Here is an 18,561-nt window from a genome sequence, read left to right as displayed (position 1 = left end):
GGGTGGGTGACCTTCCCTGCTGAGAAGAGTACTTGGAGTATATTGTAGATCCAGAGAGTTTTTCCAGTGGATTCAGTGCTAACCATGGCAGCTACAAATTGACCAAGATTCCCACCTCTGAAGCACTTGTCCATCAGAACCTCCACTTGCCCATCAGAACCAAGCACTGGTCCATCAGAACCTCCACTGCTTTAAAAAAAAAAAAAAAAAAAGCTGTTTTGGACTTGTCTTGTCACTGACCCGCTTCTGGTTCCCAAAGCCATTACAACAGACTTCATATTCTTTACCAATTTTTATTGTTTGTTCACTTATGATGGAAAGAATGGGCAGGTGAAAATTAGGGATGTGCTAGATTAACTCATCTGATCTCATATGAACTACAAGATGGGTTGGCTGGAATATGCATTTGAGATTTTGATAGATTTCATTTAAGCTATCCTAAGGAATGTCCTATAATCTACTAGACTTGTACCTTGGTATGATCCCTCCCAACAAGAGTTGTTAGACCTACGAGAACATATAGACATGTCTTCCCCCACCTTCTCTAAAAGAAAACCAAATAACAACTCTGAGGTTGTCGGCTTTACGATGCCCAGTGTTAACTAGAGAAGCGTCACATGATGTACAGTGTGTCCCTTTACTTTGGACAGGTGCTGTTGTCGATTCTAATGTAGAGGAATTAATGGCTGAGATAAAAGAATTGAAAGAAACTCTTGAAGAGAAAAGCCAGGAGGCCGATGAATACTTGGACAAGTATTGTTCCCTGCTCATAAGCCATGAGAAGTTAGAGAAAGCCAAAGAGATGTTGGAGACACAAGTTGCTTGTCTGTGTTCACGGTCTAAACTTAATCTCCAGAGTTCTCCTTTGCTAAATGCAGTTGTTCCAGAATCCTCTCCAGCCCCTTCTGCTACTGAAAAGAAGTTATCATCCAGCCAAAATAAAGCCCCAGGCAAAAGGCAAAGGTCCATTGGGATTCCAGAAGATGGAGGGGGCGCAGCGCCTTCTACCCCAGAGACGTTTTCTAAAAAGAGTAGGAAAGCCAGCAAAAGTGGTATTCACCCCTCCGAGGATGCCAAACACACTGAGTTTGAGCCAGAGGGACTTCCAGAAGTTGTAAAGAAAGGTATGCGTCATTTAAAAGCAAAATTATTTGTGTTCTTTTGAAATTCCAAATAAAAATTCACATACGAAAAGACAGAAGAAGCATTTATGTTTTAGTTTGTTGCATGACAATACTAATTGACCTTCAGAAGCAATAGTCCACCTTTAAATTGCTAAGGTGTGTTTTGTTTTGTTTTGTTTTGTTTGTTTGTTCGTTTTCCTGCATGAGGAAAGGACTAAGATCTAATTACTCATGTTACAGTACAAAATGTGCTAATAGATTTGAAGAATGACTATTCAAAGCTTGTTCGGGATCTGATATTCCTGGGCTGAAAATTCCCCAAATCAAGGGCACTCTTCAAGCTTTTTTTCTTTTCCCTGTTAGTCCTCATCTCATCCAGGTAGGAGGTGAACTGGGGGATGTGCCTCTTGGCTGGAGCTGCTCAGCACTTGTTTTTTTTTTTTTTTTTTTTTTTTTGTTTAAACTCAGTGATCTTCAGAGTGTGGGCCAGGGACTGGGGCCAGTCTAGGAACCGTGTGTTACTGGTCCATGACAAAAAAAAGTAATGTTCAGAAATCAATAGTAAGAGTTTAAAAATGTTCATAACAATTTGACATTGTTGCCACATGCAGGCATGTCGTGAATGTGAGTTCTCCCTCGGCTCATTCTTACTTGGTTATACAGGAGTACCATTCCACAGCAAGTTGGAAATTATCCCCATGCCTTTCCCTCAAAAAATTATCAACACTAATTCTTTGCCCTAGATGATTTGAGGGACACCGTTCTGAGTAACTCTGGCTCTCAGGAAATCTGGCCCCCAAATAATTCTTTGTATCTTCCTCATTCCTGTTTTTTATTTGTAGTGAAAGGGTTAAAAACAAAAGCAAATAGTTGCTTTAGTCAGCCATTAATGCCGCTCTGGAGGGTGTGCACCATGCCCATTGGGACTGAGTTTCTCTTCCTCACCTCAGGTCACGTCCATTGCCACTATGGAGGGAGACAATGTGAGCAGACTGTGAAATCACTCTTCTACCGAGTCGGCTGTCTCCTCCCACCCAGTCTCTACATGGGAGTGGGCACCTGTGGAGCAGTGGCTCTTACCATTTGACCTTCTCTTGTTTTAAGCAAGAGTCGGCCTTTTTTTTTCCTTTCCTTTTCTTTCCATTTTACCCCCCTTTTTGTCTCCAATCCAAATGTTATGGGAAGGCTTGCTGGTGTGTTCTTCAGATCCTAATGAGTTAAGACATCCACATTAGAAGAAGAGGAAGCAGGAAATACATTTTTTGTTTAATGTTATTTCCCCTTCTTTTCCCGTTGTGTTTTCCTGTGTGTCTGGGAAGAGAACACCTGCCCACTACTTATTTGATTTGGGGGTTCCCAGGGCAGCTGTGAAGTTAATCCGTTGTCCATTGTGGCTAGCAGAAAGTGTTTTTGGAGTTACTCTTACGTTTGTTGAAACTTTGCTTGATACATATCGTTTCCCTTGTAGATAGAATTGGACCTAGCAGTGTTGACAGTCAGCATTTTTTGCCCGTAGGGTTCGCTGATATCCCAACAGGAAAGACAAGCCCGTACGTCCTTCGGAGAACAACCATGCCGACTCGGACCAGCCCCCGCCTCGCTGCCCAGAAGTTAACACCATCCCCACTAAGCCTCGACAAAGAAAATCATACCGAGACCTCCAAACCAACAGCTGGTGGCAGCAGATCACAAAAGGTAAACTCCTGTGAACACGTCTCCACCCTTCCAAATCCAGGAAGTTACAGTGTTTTCTGGGCAAGGGTCTGACACAGCGCCCCCTGACCCAGGAGCTCTTTAAAGCCTGGCCTTCTTTCTCCACGTGCTAGAAGTAAGCCAGGCCTGAGGACGGTAGGGAGCGGACCAGGGGATAAACATCACATTATCCTGCGGCTGCAGTCTCATCCTTGATCCGACAGGCCCCTTACAGTTTGATGGAAAATGTTAAATAATGAGAAATTGTCGATCAGAACTCAAAGGATTTGTAAGCCAGGTTCGAGCTGTACGTTAAAGGAATTGAAAGGTAGTCTTTCTTTTGACCACAGGCATTGGTCATTGCTTATTTCACACTTTTCCCTCTAATCCATCGCCCCATGCCCCGGCTGCCAATTCTTTTTTATTTTTCTTCTTTCTTTTTTACTCCTTTACTTTACAAAAAGCAAATATTTCAGTAGACATCTAAAGAAAGGGTCTCTGTTGACACATCTGTCTATTTTGATTGTTGAGGGTGGGACGACGATTTTAGTGACCTCTGTGCACTTGGCAAACGGCCCAGTAAATGTCATTTAAAGCATCGAGAATATTCACTTTGCAGATCTTTGTTCCATTATTCTATAAGGAATACTAGCACTTATGTACGCAAAGTATATGCATTTTATTGCACTCATAGTAAGTGGTATGATAGAAGAAAGAAGAAAGTAAGGTTCACAAAGATCTAACCTGCCCAGAATTAATGCTTACTGTCTCTCACCTCCACAGTCTTGCTCTTTTCCCCAGCGTTACTCAAGAGGTCACAGGAACGTTGCTGGAATAGTTCTAAGAATTCTAAAATTTTGTGATTTTACTTGCTTGCTTGTTAGAGTTTGAGTAACTATGCAGTGTGATTACCTTGACCCAGCAAACAAAGCTTTGAAAGTGTAGGAACCCCTATCTGTGTAATAATTCTTTAAGTGACTAGGCCTGCTCCTCATTAGGATTTTAGATACCAAAATACAAAGACATTGGTGATTAGGTGCATCAAAACAAGAACATATTTGTAAATGTTATGTTGATGTATAAGAGCTGTAAGCCTTAAGGAATGTATACCTGGTGTTAAGTTTTTTCATGACTTACATACTAAATAAAATTTTATTAATTCAGAGGTAAGGAAGAAAGGTCTAGCATTTTCTTTCACTCATCAAAATGAGCCCATCTGTTACCTGTATTAGAAATATTGACCATTTTGTACAAATCCGTACCTCCCCCCCCCCCCCCCCCCCCCCCCCCCCCCCCCGGCCCCCAGCCCCTGGCCCTTCTCTCTTTCTTTTTCTCACACATTCACTTTGGGATCTAGCTTTTTTTTTTTTTTTTTTTCAAAAATTTTTTTTAACGTTTTTATTTATTTTTGACACAGGGAGAGACAGAGCATGAACGGGGGAGGGTCAGAGAGAGGGAGACACAGAATCTGAAGCAGGCTCCAGGCTCCGAGCTGTCAGCACAGAGCCCGACGCAGGGCTCGAACTCACGGACCGCAAGATCATGACCTGAGCCGAAGTCGGCCGCTTAACCGACTGAGCCACCCAGGTGCCCCGGGATCTAGCTTTTGAATGCTGGGAACAACAAAACACTGAAGAGGGTACTGGAGTAGGTCTTGACTTTCCAGTGACCATAAGAACAGCTTCTTTTCCATAAAGTAACCAGTACCCATGGAAAGGGAAGCTTCCAAGCTTGACCAAAGCTTTCAACCACAAGACAAGTCCTGACCTGCAGTACAGGTTTAGGCTCTGGGGCAGGCTGTGCTACTTCCCTCACTGGGTGGCTGACTGGGAGCCCGTCCTCACTCCTCGTACATGCTAATGTCCATTCCTGCTTGTCTCACACCTTTGGTGATCAAGTGAAGTACTTAGCTGTCTGGCTCTCTCAAACCAGAAAATCTTTTTTTTTTTTTAATGTTTATTTAGTTTTGAGAGAGAGACAGAATGTGACCAGGGGAGGGGCAGAGAGGGAGGGAGACACAGAATCCGAAGCAGGTTCCGGGGCTCTGAGCTGTCAGCACAGAGCCCAACACGGGGCTCAAATCCATGAACCGTGAGATCATGACCTGAGCAGAAGTCAGATGCTTAACTGACTGAGCCACCCAGGCGCCCCCCTTAAAACAGAAAATCTTGACACATACGTAGAACCCTGTACTTTCACTGGTTTAAGGTGGCTCACTTTATCATAATTACTTGTTAAATATCTGCCTTCTGAGTTGCAGGAGCAGTACTGCGAGGTCCCTGATTATGATTATAGCTTACCTGTGTCCTCATGTCTAATACAATGTCTGACATTGAACAGATTATTTGTTGAATGACTGGGGCTGTTAGTCTTGTCCTGAAGCGATTATGATAATAGATGTTTAGACGTATGTTAGGAAACCATCTCATGAAATCACCACATGGGTCATTTTTTTCCTTCTTTTATGAGGAATTGATGGAAAAGCAGTTTACATGGGGGTTCAGACTTATTATCTAGGAACAGGAGCTCTGCACACTAGGGGGCCTGCTTTCCACACCACTGTTGAGTCTGCAGAGTACAGAGTAGTAACCATGGTTTCCTGCAGATTTGTGTTCGCTGCATCGGCTACAGGCTGCAGTTGGCTCCAGCAGTTATGAATCGCTAAGCAATGTTGCGCACTTGTGCAAATGAATGGGGGTGGTTCCTCTTGAGAGGAGGTTATAGGAGACTTCGTGGTTAGATGCAAACTCTTCAAAACGCAGCCTATTGATTTTTAATTTAATTCATCATTTTCTCAGTCGCCTTGTAAAAATGCTTGCCTCATCTGTTAAGGGTATTTCATCATTCAGTTTGAATGAATAGAGCCAAGGTATCCTTTCCTAAAGCTGTTGCTTAGAAACTCGGGATTATGAGCCCTTGCCTGAAGTGACTGGCTGAAGGTCTGAGACAGACAGTTCCCTAGGTCATTCAGCAGGACCTTTAGTGACATCTGTCAGGACCTTTAGGGAAATCTGTCAGGTTTAGTGCAGAGTAGGTGAGGATCATTTTCTGTTATGTCTCTGGGTTGAACGAGCCCAGGAGCTCCTCGCTTGCTGGGGATAAGCGAGTCACGATTGTGGACTTGGTCTGAACCCGGGGTTGGTGGTCAGTTCCAGAGGACCTGCCCCTAAATCGTAGAGGGTGATGGTGATGAGTATAGTGGGGCCCTGCGTTCCTTCCTATGAATGAGGTTCACTTTCACTGCACCATCTGCATAGTCGCCCTCTGGCCGCTGTGGCTGCAGACATAGTTTGTAAGACAGTCCAGGTTGGGGTGCACTTAATAGTTTAGACACTTGGTGAATTAGACCTCATCTACTTATATAGACAAGTCTGAGACCAACCCGCCAACATGAGGATCAACTTTACAGTTTAAACTGATCATAGACTATAATTTCCTCAGCTCAGTATCAGAGAAATTGAGTCTAGAGGGGGAACCCAAGGGGTAGACTTGGGCTATTTAATTGGGATTAAGAAAGAGTTTTATTGGGCCCCTGGGTGGCTCAGTTGGTTAAGTGTCCGGCTCAGGTCATGATCTCATGGTTTGTGGGTTCGAGCCCCGCTTCGGGCTCTGTGCTGACAGCTCAGCGCCTGGAGCCTGCTTCGAATTCTGTGTCTCCCTCTCTCTCTGCCCCTCCCCCCTTCATGCTCTTTCTCTCTCTCTCTCTCTCTCTCTCTCTCTCTCTCTGTCTCTGTCTCTCTCTCTCAAAAATAAATAAATATTAAAAAAAAGTTTTACTCTCTGTCTCTTTTTGTTTTAAACAGTGAATCTGAAGAGCTGACTTTCCTGCGTCAGATGGGTTCAAGGGAAATGCCTGTCTTTTGTATCACTTTCTATTAAAAAAAAAGTACCAGTAAAACTCTGTTTTTTTCCTTCAACTTTCCATGGATGGTAATTTTCCACTAAGTCCTGCTCCTTAGAGGCTGCTCTTTTTTAAGTGTCCTGCATTTAATCTGAGTTAGAGGCAAGCTTTCCAGGGATTTGATCTGTTGGCCAGATTTACTATGTTTTCTGTAATGAAAAGTATTTAGCTGCCTTTTAAAACCACATACTTCCTATGGAAAGAATATAAATGGGGAAATAATTTCCACTCTTCTTTCTTTCTGCTTCAGAAGGAGCTCACTGGAGTCCATTGCCGTCTATCAATAGCTTCTCCCTGTGGAGAGCAAACATGAGTCGCCCTTGTCAAGAGCGCCCTTCCTCTTTTCCTTGTGAAGATCTTTCCACTTGGGTCCTCCACTCCTGCCTTTAACTTTGGTTAAATGAAGCTTTCCTATGCTCTATCCATCCTGCTCCCCTTTCTCTTTTCTGACCCCATATCTTTAGTCACAACTGCATAAACCTCAAAAAATCTTAACTCTATCAGCTACCCTGCCCTCTTATCTGTTTCTTAAAAGTCTCACATTTCCTGACATCGCTCTTTCTCTTAAAAGGCAGGACACCAGAAAGGGGAGTTACTCTTTCTGGACTTATTATTTATTCTACTATAATCCAAATTCAATATGGACACAAAACAAAAACGTAAGGAGAATTTTAAAATGATGATATAGGAGAAACATGTTTTAGGTCCTTTAAATGTTGTAAATAGAGGTGCCTGGGTGGCTCAATCGGTTGAGTGTCTGAGTCTTGATTTCGGCTCAGGTCATGATCTCACGGTCGTGGGATCGAGCCCTGCACCGGGCGCTGAGTGTGGAGCCTGCTTAAGATTCTCTCTCTCCTTCTGCCCCTTCCCGGTTCGTGTGCATACGCGTGTGTGTGTGCGTGCACACACGCTCTCTCTCTCTCACAAACACACACACACACACACATACACACACACGTTGTAAATAAAGCTTACTCCCTATGAAGGTAGTCTTACTCATTGGAATCACAGTCACTTGAATGATAGCAGGGGCTCAGGGTAAATGCAAGCTGATTTGTGTCATCACTCAGGCATATATTGAATGTTTGACAGGTAGTCAAGCATATTCTGGGCACTAGGGTTACAATGGCAAGGAGGACAGGCTTGGCCTTCAAAAAGCTTGCCTTCTGATCTGAGAAGATCATGCTAGCTTTGGGAGTGATCCTTTGGCCATCAGAGGTGTCAAGGAAAGCTCGCAAGGTGACTTAACCAAGTTCATGTCCGATATCCTCCTTGTTTCTTCCAGTGAGGAAGAAATACTAAAGCCGTGTATAACACCTACAGAAGAAGGATTGAATTTAAAATTTGGTGACATAAGCACTTTAATTTTCATGTTGTAGGATTGTGAATATGATTTAAATCTCTAACAAAGATGCTTTGTTTGTTACAGGTCAAGGCTGCTCAGCAAAGCCCAGTGGATTCAGGCGCCGCCTTCCGAGAACCCACCACGAGATCTCTCTCGGTCAGTAACCTTCCTGAGAGGAGTTCAGCTGACAGCCCCAGGGAGGGCCTGAGGGCCAAGCGAGGCCGGCTTGCCCCCAGCCCGGAAGCTATCCCCGAGTCCAAGAGCAGCGAGAACTGCAGGGTCCAGTAGAAGCGACCTTGTGTGTCAGGACCTTGGATGGTGGCAGTATTTGAGTAGAAGGCAGTGACCCTGCAGGGGCTTTTCTTTAGTTAGGGAGCACATTATCTGTGGGAAGAAAACATTTCCTTATGAATCGAAATATATTGTACTCTTCAGCTCTCCCGTGTAGAAGTGTTGGAAATGGTTGGAAGCACTGATCACCAATTCATCATTGATACTCTTCTTCAGTAGTGTAAAGGGTGCTGGATAAAGCTCTTTGGTGCTGTTACGCTTAGACGGCAAGCACTTTGTAACAACTTTTGTTTGCATGTGGATTTTACCCTAAGGGAATTCAAAATACAGCTTATACTTCCAACGAACAGCTCCCAGGGAAATGTAAACTTTTGCTTTGTGATATGTCCTATGTATAGAGTTAGGCAGGAGATAATTTTAGATCAAGAATTTCTTTTAGCCGAGTAAAATGAAGGAAAATCACGCACACATATACATATGTGGATGGACATAAGGTGGGTGTGTTCATGCTTAGCTTCCAGTGTGTTTTCTAAATGTTTGCCAATAGAACCTGTACATACTTGTGTGTGGGGTGACGGGGGTCGTGTGTTCATTTCCAGTTGGCCTGGTCGCGGGCTCCTCCGAGATGCGGTATGTCAAAGTTTTCTGTCATTGTACTGTTTCTTTTTCAGACCAATTTGTTGCACTTCTTTAGTATACGTTCTCATCAATAGTGATCTTGTATTAAAATAGAGCATTTTTTGTCCTAATAAAAAAAAATCACTCCTGGTTTCTGTAAAAATGATTTCTAAATAGAAATGCATTATGAACATTGGTGCTGTATCTTGCTGACTTCTGCAGCCTCTTATAAAAAGTAAAAGAGTCTTAACAAATGATAACTAGTACATTTAGCGAACACATTCAGTTATGTTAAAAGACATGATTTGGAATGTGGGTCATGAAGATTATACAGGATTTCTCTAGGAATAATGTGTCCAGCCAGTGCCTGGTACATTGCGCACCCATCAAACTGCATCAGCAAGGATGTACAAATATGTGGTATTTTCCAGCTCCTTTATCGATGATAGCATTTGAAAATATGCAGGCATTATGAGCCATAGCAAATCCAAAAACTTTGGAACAAGCCCCTTTGTCTTTGAATCAGGGTAAAAAAAAGTTTTCAAGGACATGAACTAGTAAAAGATAATTTGCTCTTGACTTTCAGTTCAAACTGATGTGTAAACCTTGACGAACACTATCATTTATATATTAAAACTGGCCTTTGGAAGGTGGCCTCTGTTATTGGATAATGCTTTGGTAATATTAAGCCACTTAGTATTCATCTACCGAAAGTGATATCCTGGCTTTCCTCCTGTTTCTTCAGCTGTTGCTTGGGGTTATGGTCTGGTGCAATATCCTTATCATAAATCACCCAAGGGCTGTCATGTGTTCAAGGGCATGGCCCGGAGTAGACATCGCTGGGATCAGGCCGTCAGCTTTGTTGGCTGTCTCCAGTTGTTGGAAGATTCCACTCAGTAGGTCTGGCTGGGCGGTTCCATGGGTCCTTGAGATCATCTTCCAACTTTTCCTAGGTGGACCATGGCTGCCTTGTTACAGGGGATACTTGGCATGCCTTCCGTTTTCATAATTGTAGAGAACTGTTCAGTCACTATAAATGGGCAGCTGAGACATAAAATATCCTTTTCCTCGGGCTAGCAATACTCTTTATACCATGAGTTGAGCTGCATATAGGATGAAAAGTAAATACACCATAGCCCCAACTTGATAAGCCAGTTGAGTCACAAGTAAGATCCCAGCTGACAAATCATCTGGAGAAACAGACCAACTCCAGAGATTCAGGAGTCAGATTCTCAATCTGCACAATGAGGGGCTTGGTAGAGATGATGCTTCCATCTTGAATATTCTGTAGGAACTCAGTTGGCCCTTTGTTTTATTGGGAGTAATCAAGACTCCAAAGGGACTGCATCTTTAATAAAAAGGGACTAAAAGCCAACATTAAATTGTAGCCTGATTTCCTAAGAGTCACCCCTGCACCCCTGCATGCATATTAACTTTGAGGTTTATCCATGGTTTTTCTCATTTGTCCCCAGTCTATTTTGTTGGGACTACGAACTTTTCACAGGTTTCTTTGAACCTGGAAAGAAGTCAAGACACTTCTTCCCAGCAGCCCCTAACTTTATTCCACTGCCCAACTGATTTGAGTCAGGGAAAAAATTTCTAACTAGTCTTAGGGTGGCTGAGCACATTGATCTTGGGATTTCCAAGTTAATGCTTCCAAAGTCATTTGGGTTATGGCAGTGCATCATGAAAGTAGCTTAAATGGGAAATAAGCTATGATCAACTCTTCGGATTCATCGGTTTAATACCTCACAGCCAGAAGTTGAACTAATCACTGGCATGTATTTCATATTTCTCTTTTGTGGTTGACAAAGGAATTACCTCTTTAGGAGGATTCCAAGTACCTGGAATTGGTAGTTGCCAACTGGTAGTTGAGTTGAATTCCCTTTAGAGGAAGGGCTTTAGGCTGGTTCACTGAGTAGAGAGAACACACAGAAGAAGAGAATTTGATGGGGCACCTGGGTGGTTCAGTCAGTTGAACATCAGGGTCATGAGATCAAGCCCTGCATTGGGCTCCACGCAGAGCGTGGAGCCTGCTTAAGATTCTGTTTACCTTGGTGCACCTGGGTGGCTCAGTCGGTTGTGTCCAACTTCAGCTCAGGTCATGATCTCACAGTTCATGAATTTGAGACCCTCATCGGGCTTGCTGCTGTCAGTACAGAGCCTGCTTGGGATCCTCTGTCCCCGTCTCTGCTCCTCCCCCTCCCACGTTCTTGCTCTCAAAAATGAATAAACAAACAAACAAAAAAAAGATGGTCTCTCCGTCTCCCTCTGCCCCTCTCCCCCGCTTTTGTGCTCTCTTTCTCTCTCTCAAATTAAAAAAGAGAATTTGGACTGCTTCTCGGAAAAGCCTGAGGACCAAAACTAGTATCCCACCTTCAGACGGCACCGTGTATCTAATGCCTACTCACCTGAGCTATGCCTCACCTGCTGAAAACACCATGTGGAAAATTAGATGCATTTTACAGTATTTTTACATGTTGGCTCAAACCTTAACACCTTTGTGAGGTAGACATCAGGATCCCCACTTTATAGGCTGAGATTAAGAGACACAGGTAGAACTCACATCCAAGTCCGAGGAGACCTTGTTTATAATAATAATGATGAGTCTTACAACAATCTTGCAAGAGTGGGGATTATCCTCATTGGATAAAAGACGAAATAGGCTTCGGGAGTTGAAGTATTTCAGCCCCAGTGTCGTCACCACAGAGCCCAATCTCTTGTGTATGTTGTGTATGTTGTGTATCTCTTGCCCTCTTCTATAGAGGCTGACTGGTCCAGAATAATTCTGATAGCACAAATATTCAAGAGATAGATGTAGTTTTTCTATCTTTTCTGTGCAGTGGAGAATGTCCTTAAGTCTAGGATGATGATATCTGATTTGTGTGACCTCATACTGCATTTTCAAAACTAAAATGAGACTAGAGATCCATTTCAACTTCAGAAAATTGTAACCATGCATTAATAATGCATGAGCATTATTTAAAATTAAATGCTTTTAGAGAGTCTGTTTTGGAAAACCTTGAAAAATCTAGACATTTTTAAGGCTTTAAATACAAAAGTTTAGTATAATGCAAACATTAACAGTGAAAAGTATCAGAATGCCTGGACACCTCATGTGACCTTGGGCAAATAACTCACTGTGCCTCAGTTTCCTCTGGTAAAATTGGGAATAACAATAATACCTCTTGAAATTGCCATGATGATTAAGTCAGTCACTTTTTATATGCATGATTTTGCAAATAATAAAATGTTGGTTATTCTGTGTACATATAATTACACAGATAATTTTTTTTAAATATTGCAGCTTAAATTTGTTAGATAAATCTCTGTCCAACACTACACATTAATGTCAGTTAAAGTTTTCCCATACAAAATTCTCTCCATTCTCAATATCACTAATGCTTATTTTGCAAGTGAGTGTAACCACTATAGATTTGTACATATCATTCAGTTACTGATCTTTCAAATTAATCATCCACTGGTTTTGATTTGTCTTTGGTTCATGAAAAATACCCAAAGAAAACAATTTACTGCAATTTTAATAAAAAATGAGTCGTGTTGAAGTTTATATACAAATTCATTGTTTAGAACTCAAAATACATTTCCTTACAAAAACAGCATTGCAAAATGTGCCTGAGTTCAAGCTCAGAGAGTCCATTTAGCTCATAGTATGTTAAAATGGCAATTACATTTGTTTCAACTATATAACCTCCATTCACAACTTTGTTTTTCTGGAAATATATATATTTTAAGCATCAGATTACCAGAAATTCATTTTTCTACACCTCAGCCATTTTCCAGTGTGACCCACTCTTCTCTTCCCCCCGATTTTGTGCTAGACAGGAATTGTCCAGTGATCTTGGGAGAGAGTAATGGGTGTGTAGATTTCTGTCCACCACATTTCTAACAGCCGCTGCTCCTGGTATGAAAGGGAAAGTGATTGATAGCTTTTAAGTCGGTTCTGACGCTGCAGGCAAGGTCTGTCCTGTGTAATGTTGGTGTATTTATGTGTGTAAATGTAAGTGATTTGTTCTATTGATGTTTTAGAAAATCACAAGGAAACACACATATCCCCAAACTTCATACATTTTTGTTAACTTGCAGCCCACAGAATTCTCGCCGGCTCCCTGCCCCCCCACCCCCACACGCCGCCCCCCAAAGAACGTGGCTGATGAATAAGATTACTGTCCTTTGTTATTCCTCTCTTTTCTGGGGCACCTTGAGGGTAATGTTTATCTGCATAAAAATACTTTATTTGCCAAATTGAATCCTTGCAGTTCAAATGCCTTATCTCCTATGATATTTAATAATCCTGTGAAGTGGGTCCTATTTTACCACTCAAGAGACCTAAAGAGGTTATTAAGTTTGTGGGAAAACAAAACTAAGGCTCTGGTCTTGATCCCCAGTCCAAGATTGTCATAGATTATCACCCACCCCCAAGGAGAGAGTAAAAGGATTCAGGAGGCCAAGAAGCTAGACACTGGCCTGACAAGTTCTCTTCAGAATCCCCCCGGAACCCAATAGGGAAGTTTCCCTCTTTTGTGGCCTAGGACAACTCAGCACCTAAGGAAAAGTTGCTTATTTAACCTCATTTAACCCTTTGAGGTAGTCAGGGATTTGGCACTGGGGTTTCCAGCAAAACCTGCACTGTTATAATAATAGGGAATTTCTCTTCCGCTTTGGTTTTTCTCCCCCATTGGTGCATTTGCAAGGAGTCAGGAAAATGGCAGCTTTCCACAGTTACAGACTTTAGCAAAACACTGGGATATTCCTGAATTTTAAATGTGAACAGATCCTCTTGGTGTTGAAATCACAGCTGTGTTATCTAACTGAGCATTTGCTGGGCACATGCCCACTCCTTCCTGCTAGACCTTGGGCAGTCCACACGAGGGTGTTATCTGTCCTGAATGCCAGCTGCTTGTTTAATGGCCATATTCTTGGACCTAGGCCAGCAGAGGGTCATGAGGGTGCCCTGTGCTAGCCCACAATGCTTTGTCCCCTGTGTGGTCAGCCTCTATTGTACGCCCACACAACAGGCTGGTGGTCACTTTGCTTGAATCCTAGATATGTGGGGAAGGAACAAAGGGCCACCACTCTGATTTATAAACAGGTGTATTGAGTGTGGAGACGATTTTCCTTCTGAAACAGCCACAACTCAAAGCAGAGAGGTGAGTTTCATCTTGGCTCTGCCCAGCTAGTTTTTTCAGAGGCTGGGTATTCAATTTATGAGACAGTCAGGGTCTCCCTCCCTCCATGTGGAAATACCACACGAGCGTGGACTTGAATGTATCATAGTTTAATGGCATAGTTGAATTAATAAATGGAGGAAGCCCCTCATCGCTAGAATTTAAAGAATACGTATTCTTATTGAGAAGATTTACTGCAGATTCCACTTCCCAATCTGTTGTTATGAGAGCCAGAAGCCCAAATTAGCAACCTAAATCTTGTTCCAACATGTATCACAAAATTAGATTCTTCCCCCCTTGACGTGGTCACAAACTCTTTTAAGAAGAGAATATGTTGGTTCGGAGGAGTCTCACACTGATTTCCCAAATGTGGCATAGGTTGTAGTCAATGAAGAGTTATTTTTTAAACCAACGTCAGCCAATTTTTTTTTTTTTAATCCCCAGATAGAAAATTTCTGTAGCTGTGGCAGAGATAGTTGACTGCTTACCCAACTGTTACTTCTTTCTTTCTTGCCTGGAGAACCCCACTTCTGTTCAGATGCTGGGTAGCATTTGCTCAGGAAATATGGCCCCGCCCCCAGGGAAGGAATATAATTAGCATGAGTCAATCTGATGGTGCCCTTCTCTTTTGCCAGGGACTGTTGTGATAACCACTCTGCAGGGACCAATTTTGAGGCCGGAAATAAAGCACTTCCCAAACACAAGACTGTCAGATCAGAAAGATGGGTCCTCAATAACTTTGTTAAGCCTTCGAAGGGAACTTGTCATGTCAGAAAAAAACGAAAACAAACAAACAGGAACACATGATTCTTTTAAAGCAACCTCCAGTAGGAAATTCTTTTACTTCACCCACAAGCAAGCTGGTATAATTGCAAAGTCGGTTTTCCGATTTTTTGTTAGTCAACGTCTACACTCGTTACCCTCTCTCTGAGTTTGGCCTGCTACGTGAGCAAGAGAGCCCTTGGAAATCCATTCACTTAACCATCTTCTGTTCTACAGATCTGTCACAAAAAGCAATTCTGCTAAACTGGTACAGGACACCTGTCTAAAACCTAAGTTACGTGGAGAACGACATGAAAAAATTACAATGTTTTCTAACGCCTCTTGATGCAAATCTTTGAAGTCCTTCATTATTCTGCCTATGGTGAGTTCCCTAAACATCAGGTGATTTATAATAGCTGTAAGTACAAAATCAAATGACTTGTGGAGTATCCACAACTTCCGTTGTAACAACATGGTTTAATTATCTGGATTTTCGTACTCATCTTGAAGATGAACAAATTGAGATCCTGGAGAAGAAACAGCTTGCTCTGCATCCCACGCTATGTCCTAAGACCTAGATTCCAGCTATTCAGAATGGTGCTTTCAAAAATTGAGCATGTGGCCAATTGAATATTTACACTTCTTTTTTTTTTTTTTTTTTCTTTCTAGAAGTGATCATTCATGGCACTGAAAGGAATAGCAAGTTTGGATCACATCAAGAAAATTAGATCTTGTGTTCTGTGCAGACGGAATATTCCCCCCCTTCTGCCTTGGCCTTAAAGACCAGGGGATGTTACTAGGAAGCCCAGTAGGGAAACTATGATTAGGTTGCCAGCTGCACAGAGATGTCTGTGTGTGCATGTTAATGGAATAGCCATGGGGACAGACACCCAGGGCACGAACACCCAGCGTTTCTAGTGGCAGGACCAAAGAGCCTTAACACCTCCCTCGCCAGGCTTTTTCTGCAAGCCAAAGCTCACTCAACATGCTGCCTCTTTCTGTACCCTGGGGCTTCTCTTTTAGGAACTCTCCAACACAACTGTGTATGCCTTTTACACAATTTGGTTTTTAAATGAAAAAAATTGTTTTAGATACGACGTGTCCTCCTTTATTCTCCCAGAATCCTACTTGAATTCGTTTCCATTTGTGAACACCAGAACAAAATCGGAGGATTAATATCAGCCTTTGCAAATTATTTCCAGGCATTTCCTTTACATAACGGTGGATGGGAGCCCCGCCATGTTACCTGAGAGACAATCAACCACTTGACAGAGAGACTGAGTTTTGGAGAGAAATTTAACCATAAGCTTAGTCTGAGTGTCATACCCAATGAAGATCAGATACAAATACAGAGGAAGAGTCTCGGGTCATTAGAAAAGCAAAATATCTTTCAGTCAATATAATAATGACAGAGAATTTGGAAAATAGAAATTTTGTTTATAAACCCACCTTGGCTCAAAAATTATTTTTATCTGTAATAGTGATATGGAGAAAACATGGTTTTCTTATGTCACTTTTCATGACAGCAAAGAAGAGTTATCAACCACATACTCATATACTCATCCTATTTAGGTATTTACTAGAGTCTTCTCTGGACTCTCCCCCCGCTTTTTTGTTAATAAAGTAAAAAGGTAAACATTTTTAAAAGGCTTTTGTTTTCTGGGATCACATATTAAATCCTCCCTCTACCTGGTTTCTGGTCTCCAAATATTTTTTTAAATTGTTGAGGTAAATGCCGGGCTTTTTAATGTTTATTTATTTATTTTGAGAGAAGGAGAGGGAGAGAGAGAGAGAGTGTGTGTGAGCAGGAGTAAGCGAGAGGCAGAGAGAATCCCAAGTAGGTTCCACACCCAGCAAAGCCCCAAGCAGGCTTGATCTCATGACCTGAGCGGGTATCAAGAGTTGGTGCGTTAGCTTAACTGGCTGAGCCACCCAGGCGCCCCACCCCTGGGGGTTTTAAGACTGGTTGGCTCAGACACCATCATCATCTCACAGTCATTGACAATGGGTGGATGGTGATGTGTCAGGAAATGCTGACAGATGGACAGTGAGGGAAGGCACAGTGATCAGATGGGAAGAGGCATGGGAGGGAGAGGATTTCAAGGTTGAGGTCTTGGCCCACAGGGGTCAGGCATTTCCTCTGTTACAGTTTCAGCTCAAATGCAGGGAAGACCTGGTCCTGCCCCACAGCTATCCCTGCCGAGGTCCTTACAGCAGGACTGCAAACTCCGGGGCCCCTCCAGGGTTCCCCCGCTATTTCACCAACGCCCACCTATTGTCCAGGCATAGTCAAAAAGCCTCAACTTATTTAAAGAAGCTAGTAAAGAACTAGAAGTGGATTCCAACTCCAGCTCTGACTTCATTAACAATTTTAGCTTCTGCCACCACATTTTGGAGCAGGGATGCCTCCAGGATTGACCTGGACTGATGCACGTTCCACAACCCCAGTCCTACTTAATCTTTTAAAAGTTCTTCTATTACCCTCTTCAGTCTGTCTTTATTCTGTTCAGCCTCCCATAGGCTGGGAGACCATTAGGAGGCAAATCATCAGATGCAGGAGACAGGTAACTGTTGTCACCTTAAAGTCAAATGTATCATTTCTCTCTTTCACCTCCAATGGATTTCTCTCTCATGTTCCTATTTCCATCCATTTCATTGCTCCTCTGCTGCTTCTGTGGGCAGAACTCCCCTGAATCACCTTGGATTCCACTCTTTTTCCCTCCCTTCCTTCTTCATATAATACCTTGTTTACATGTTTAAGGAGATATTTTGTGTAAAAGCTTTTGTCAGTGACTATTGTTCCCAATGGTCATTCTTCATTCCTTCTTCTTTTGTATTACAGAACTCCAATTTTTGGCTGGGCACTTTATTGCCATTATCAAAAACGTTTTACCTTCATTTCAATCTATAAAACACAGCAGACATCACTGCTTGAATCCCTCATTTTCTGTTCATCAGACATTGCTTTAAATTTTTAAATTTTTACTGTGTATCTTTTTCATGTTCACTCTCTCCAGATACAGCTTGCCAGAAAATTCTGTGTAAACTTGGTAAATCTGGCAAAGTGCCCTGCATGGAGAAAGCTTCGATAAGTAGTGGTTGATCAGCTTATAGCCGAATGATTAAAATTAAAAGAAACCCTGAAATACAATTGCTCAGAATCTGAATATAGATTTTTTTTTTCCAATCAGGGAATCAAGAATGTAATTGTGGTCTTTTGGATTTTTATAAAAAAGACGACTCCAGAGTTAAATGTTTGATTTTTAAGGCTGCAGTGGCCATGATCACCTCTCAAAACATTTTATTTCACTATACCTCAGAACAAACATTCACTCCAGCCAAATTAGATGGCTAATGGTGTCCTAATTCACCCACTACTATTCTTGCTTCTAAACTATTTTTCACCATTCCTTGGGGTCATTCCCGATCCCTAGTTCTACCTAATCCTTCAAAACTAGGGTAAGCACCATCTTTTCTGTGCAGGCTTCTCTGACCACACACCTTGAGTATCACCTTCTTCTGGGAGTGACTAAGTGGCCTGTCATTAGGTTACCACCTCAATCACAAAAATGTAACATATGCTATACTTTTATGTATATTCCTATTTCCTCATCTGAATTCTGTGACTCTTTGGGGACA

General features: G+C 42.3%; 1 protein-coding gene across 7 annotated transcripts in view; it reads left to right on the top strand.

Annotated features, from left to right (window-relative positions):
* The window catches only part of CENPF (centromere protein F), a 100,126-nt gene that overhangs the window by 51,972 nt on the left and 29,593 nt on the right, over positions 1-18,561 (top strand). For 2 of the 7 annotated variants that reach the window (XR_006213877.1, XM_042976065.1), the window contains exons 18-20: positions 651-1,124; positions 2,641-2,819; positions 8,147-8,218. Coding sequence is in view for 4 of the 7 variants with exons in the window: in XM_042976065.1 (XP_042831999.1) it covers positions 651-1,124; positions 2,641-2,819; positions 8,147-8,218 (725 nt within the window). In the remaining 3 variants the exon portion in view is untranslated. The other 5 variants (XR_006213879.1, XR_006213878.1, XM_042976066.1 and 2 more) reach the window with 5 other exon arrangements.

The sequence above is a fragment of the Panthera tigris genome, chromosome F3 (assembly GCF_018350195.1).
Source record: "Panthera tigris isolate Pti1 chromosome F3, P.tigris_Pti1_mat1.1, whole genome shotgun sequence".
Classification (NCBI taxonomy): Eukaryota; Metazoa; Chordata; class Mammalia; order Carnivora; family Felidae; genus Panthera; species Panthera tigris.
This window is presented reverse-complemented; position numbering and strand designations above follow the sequence as displayed.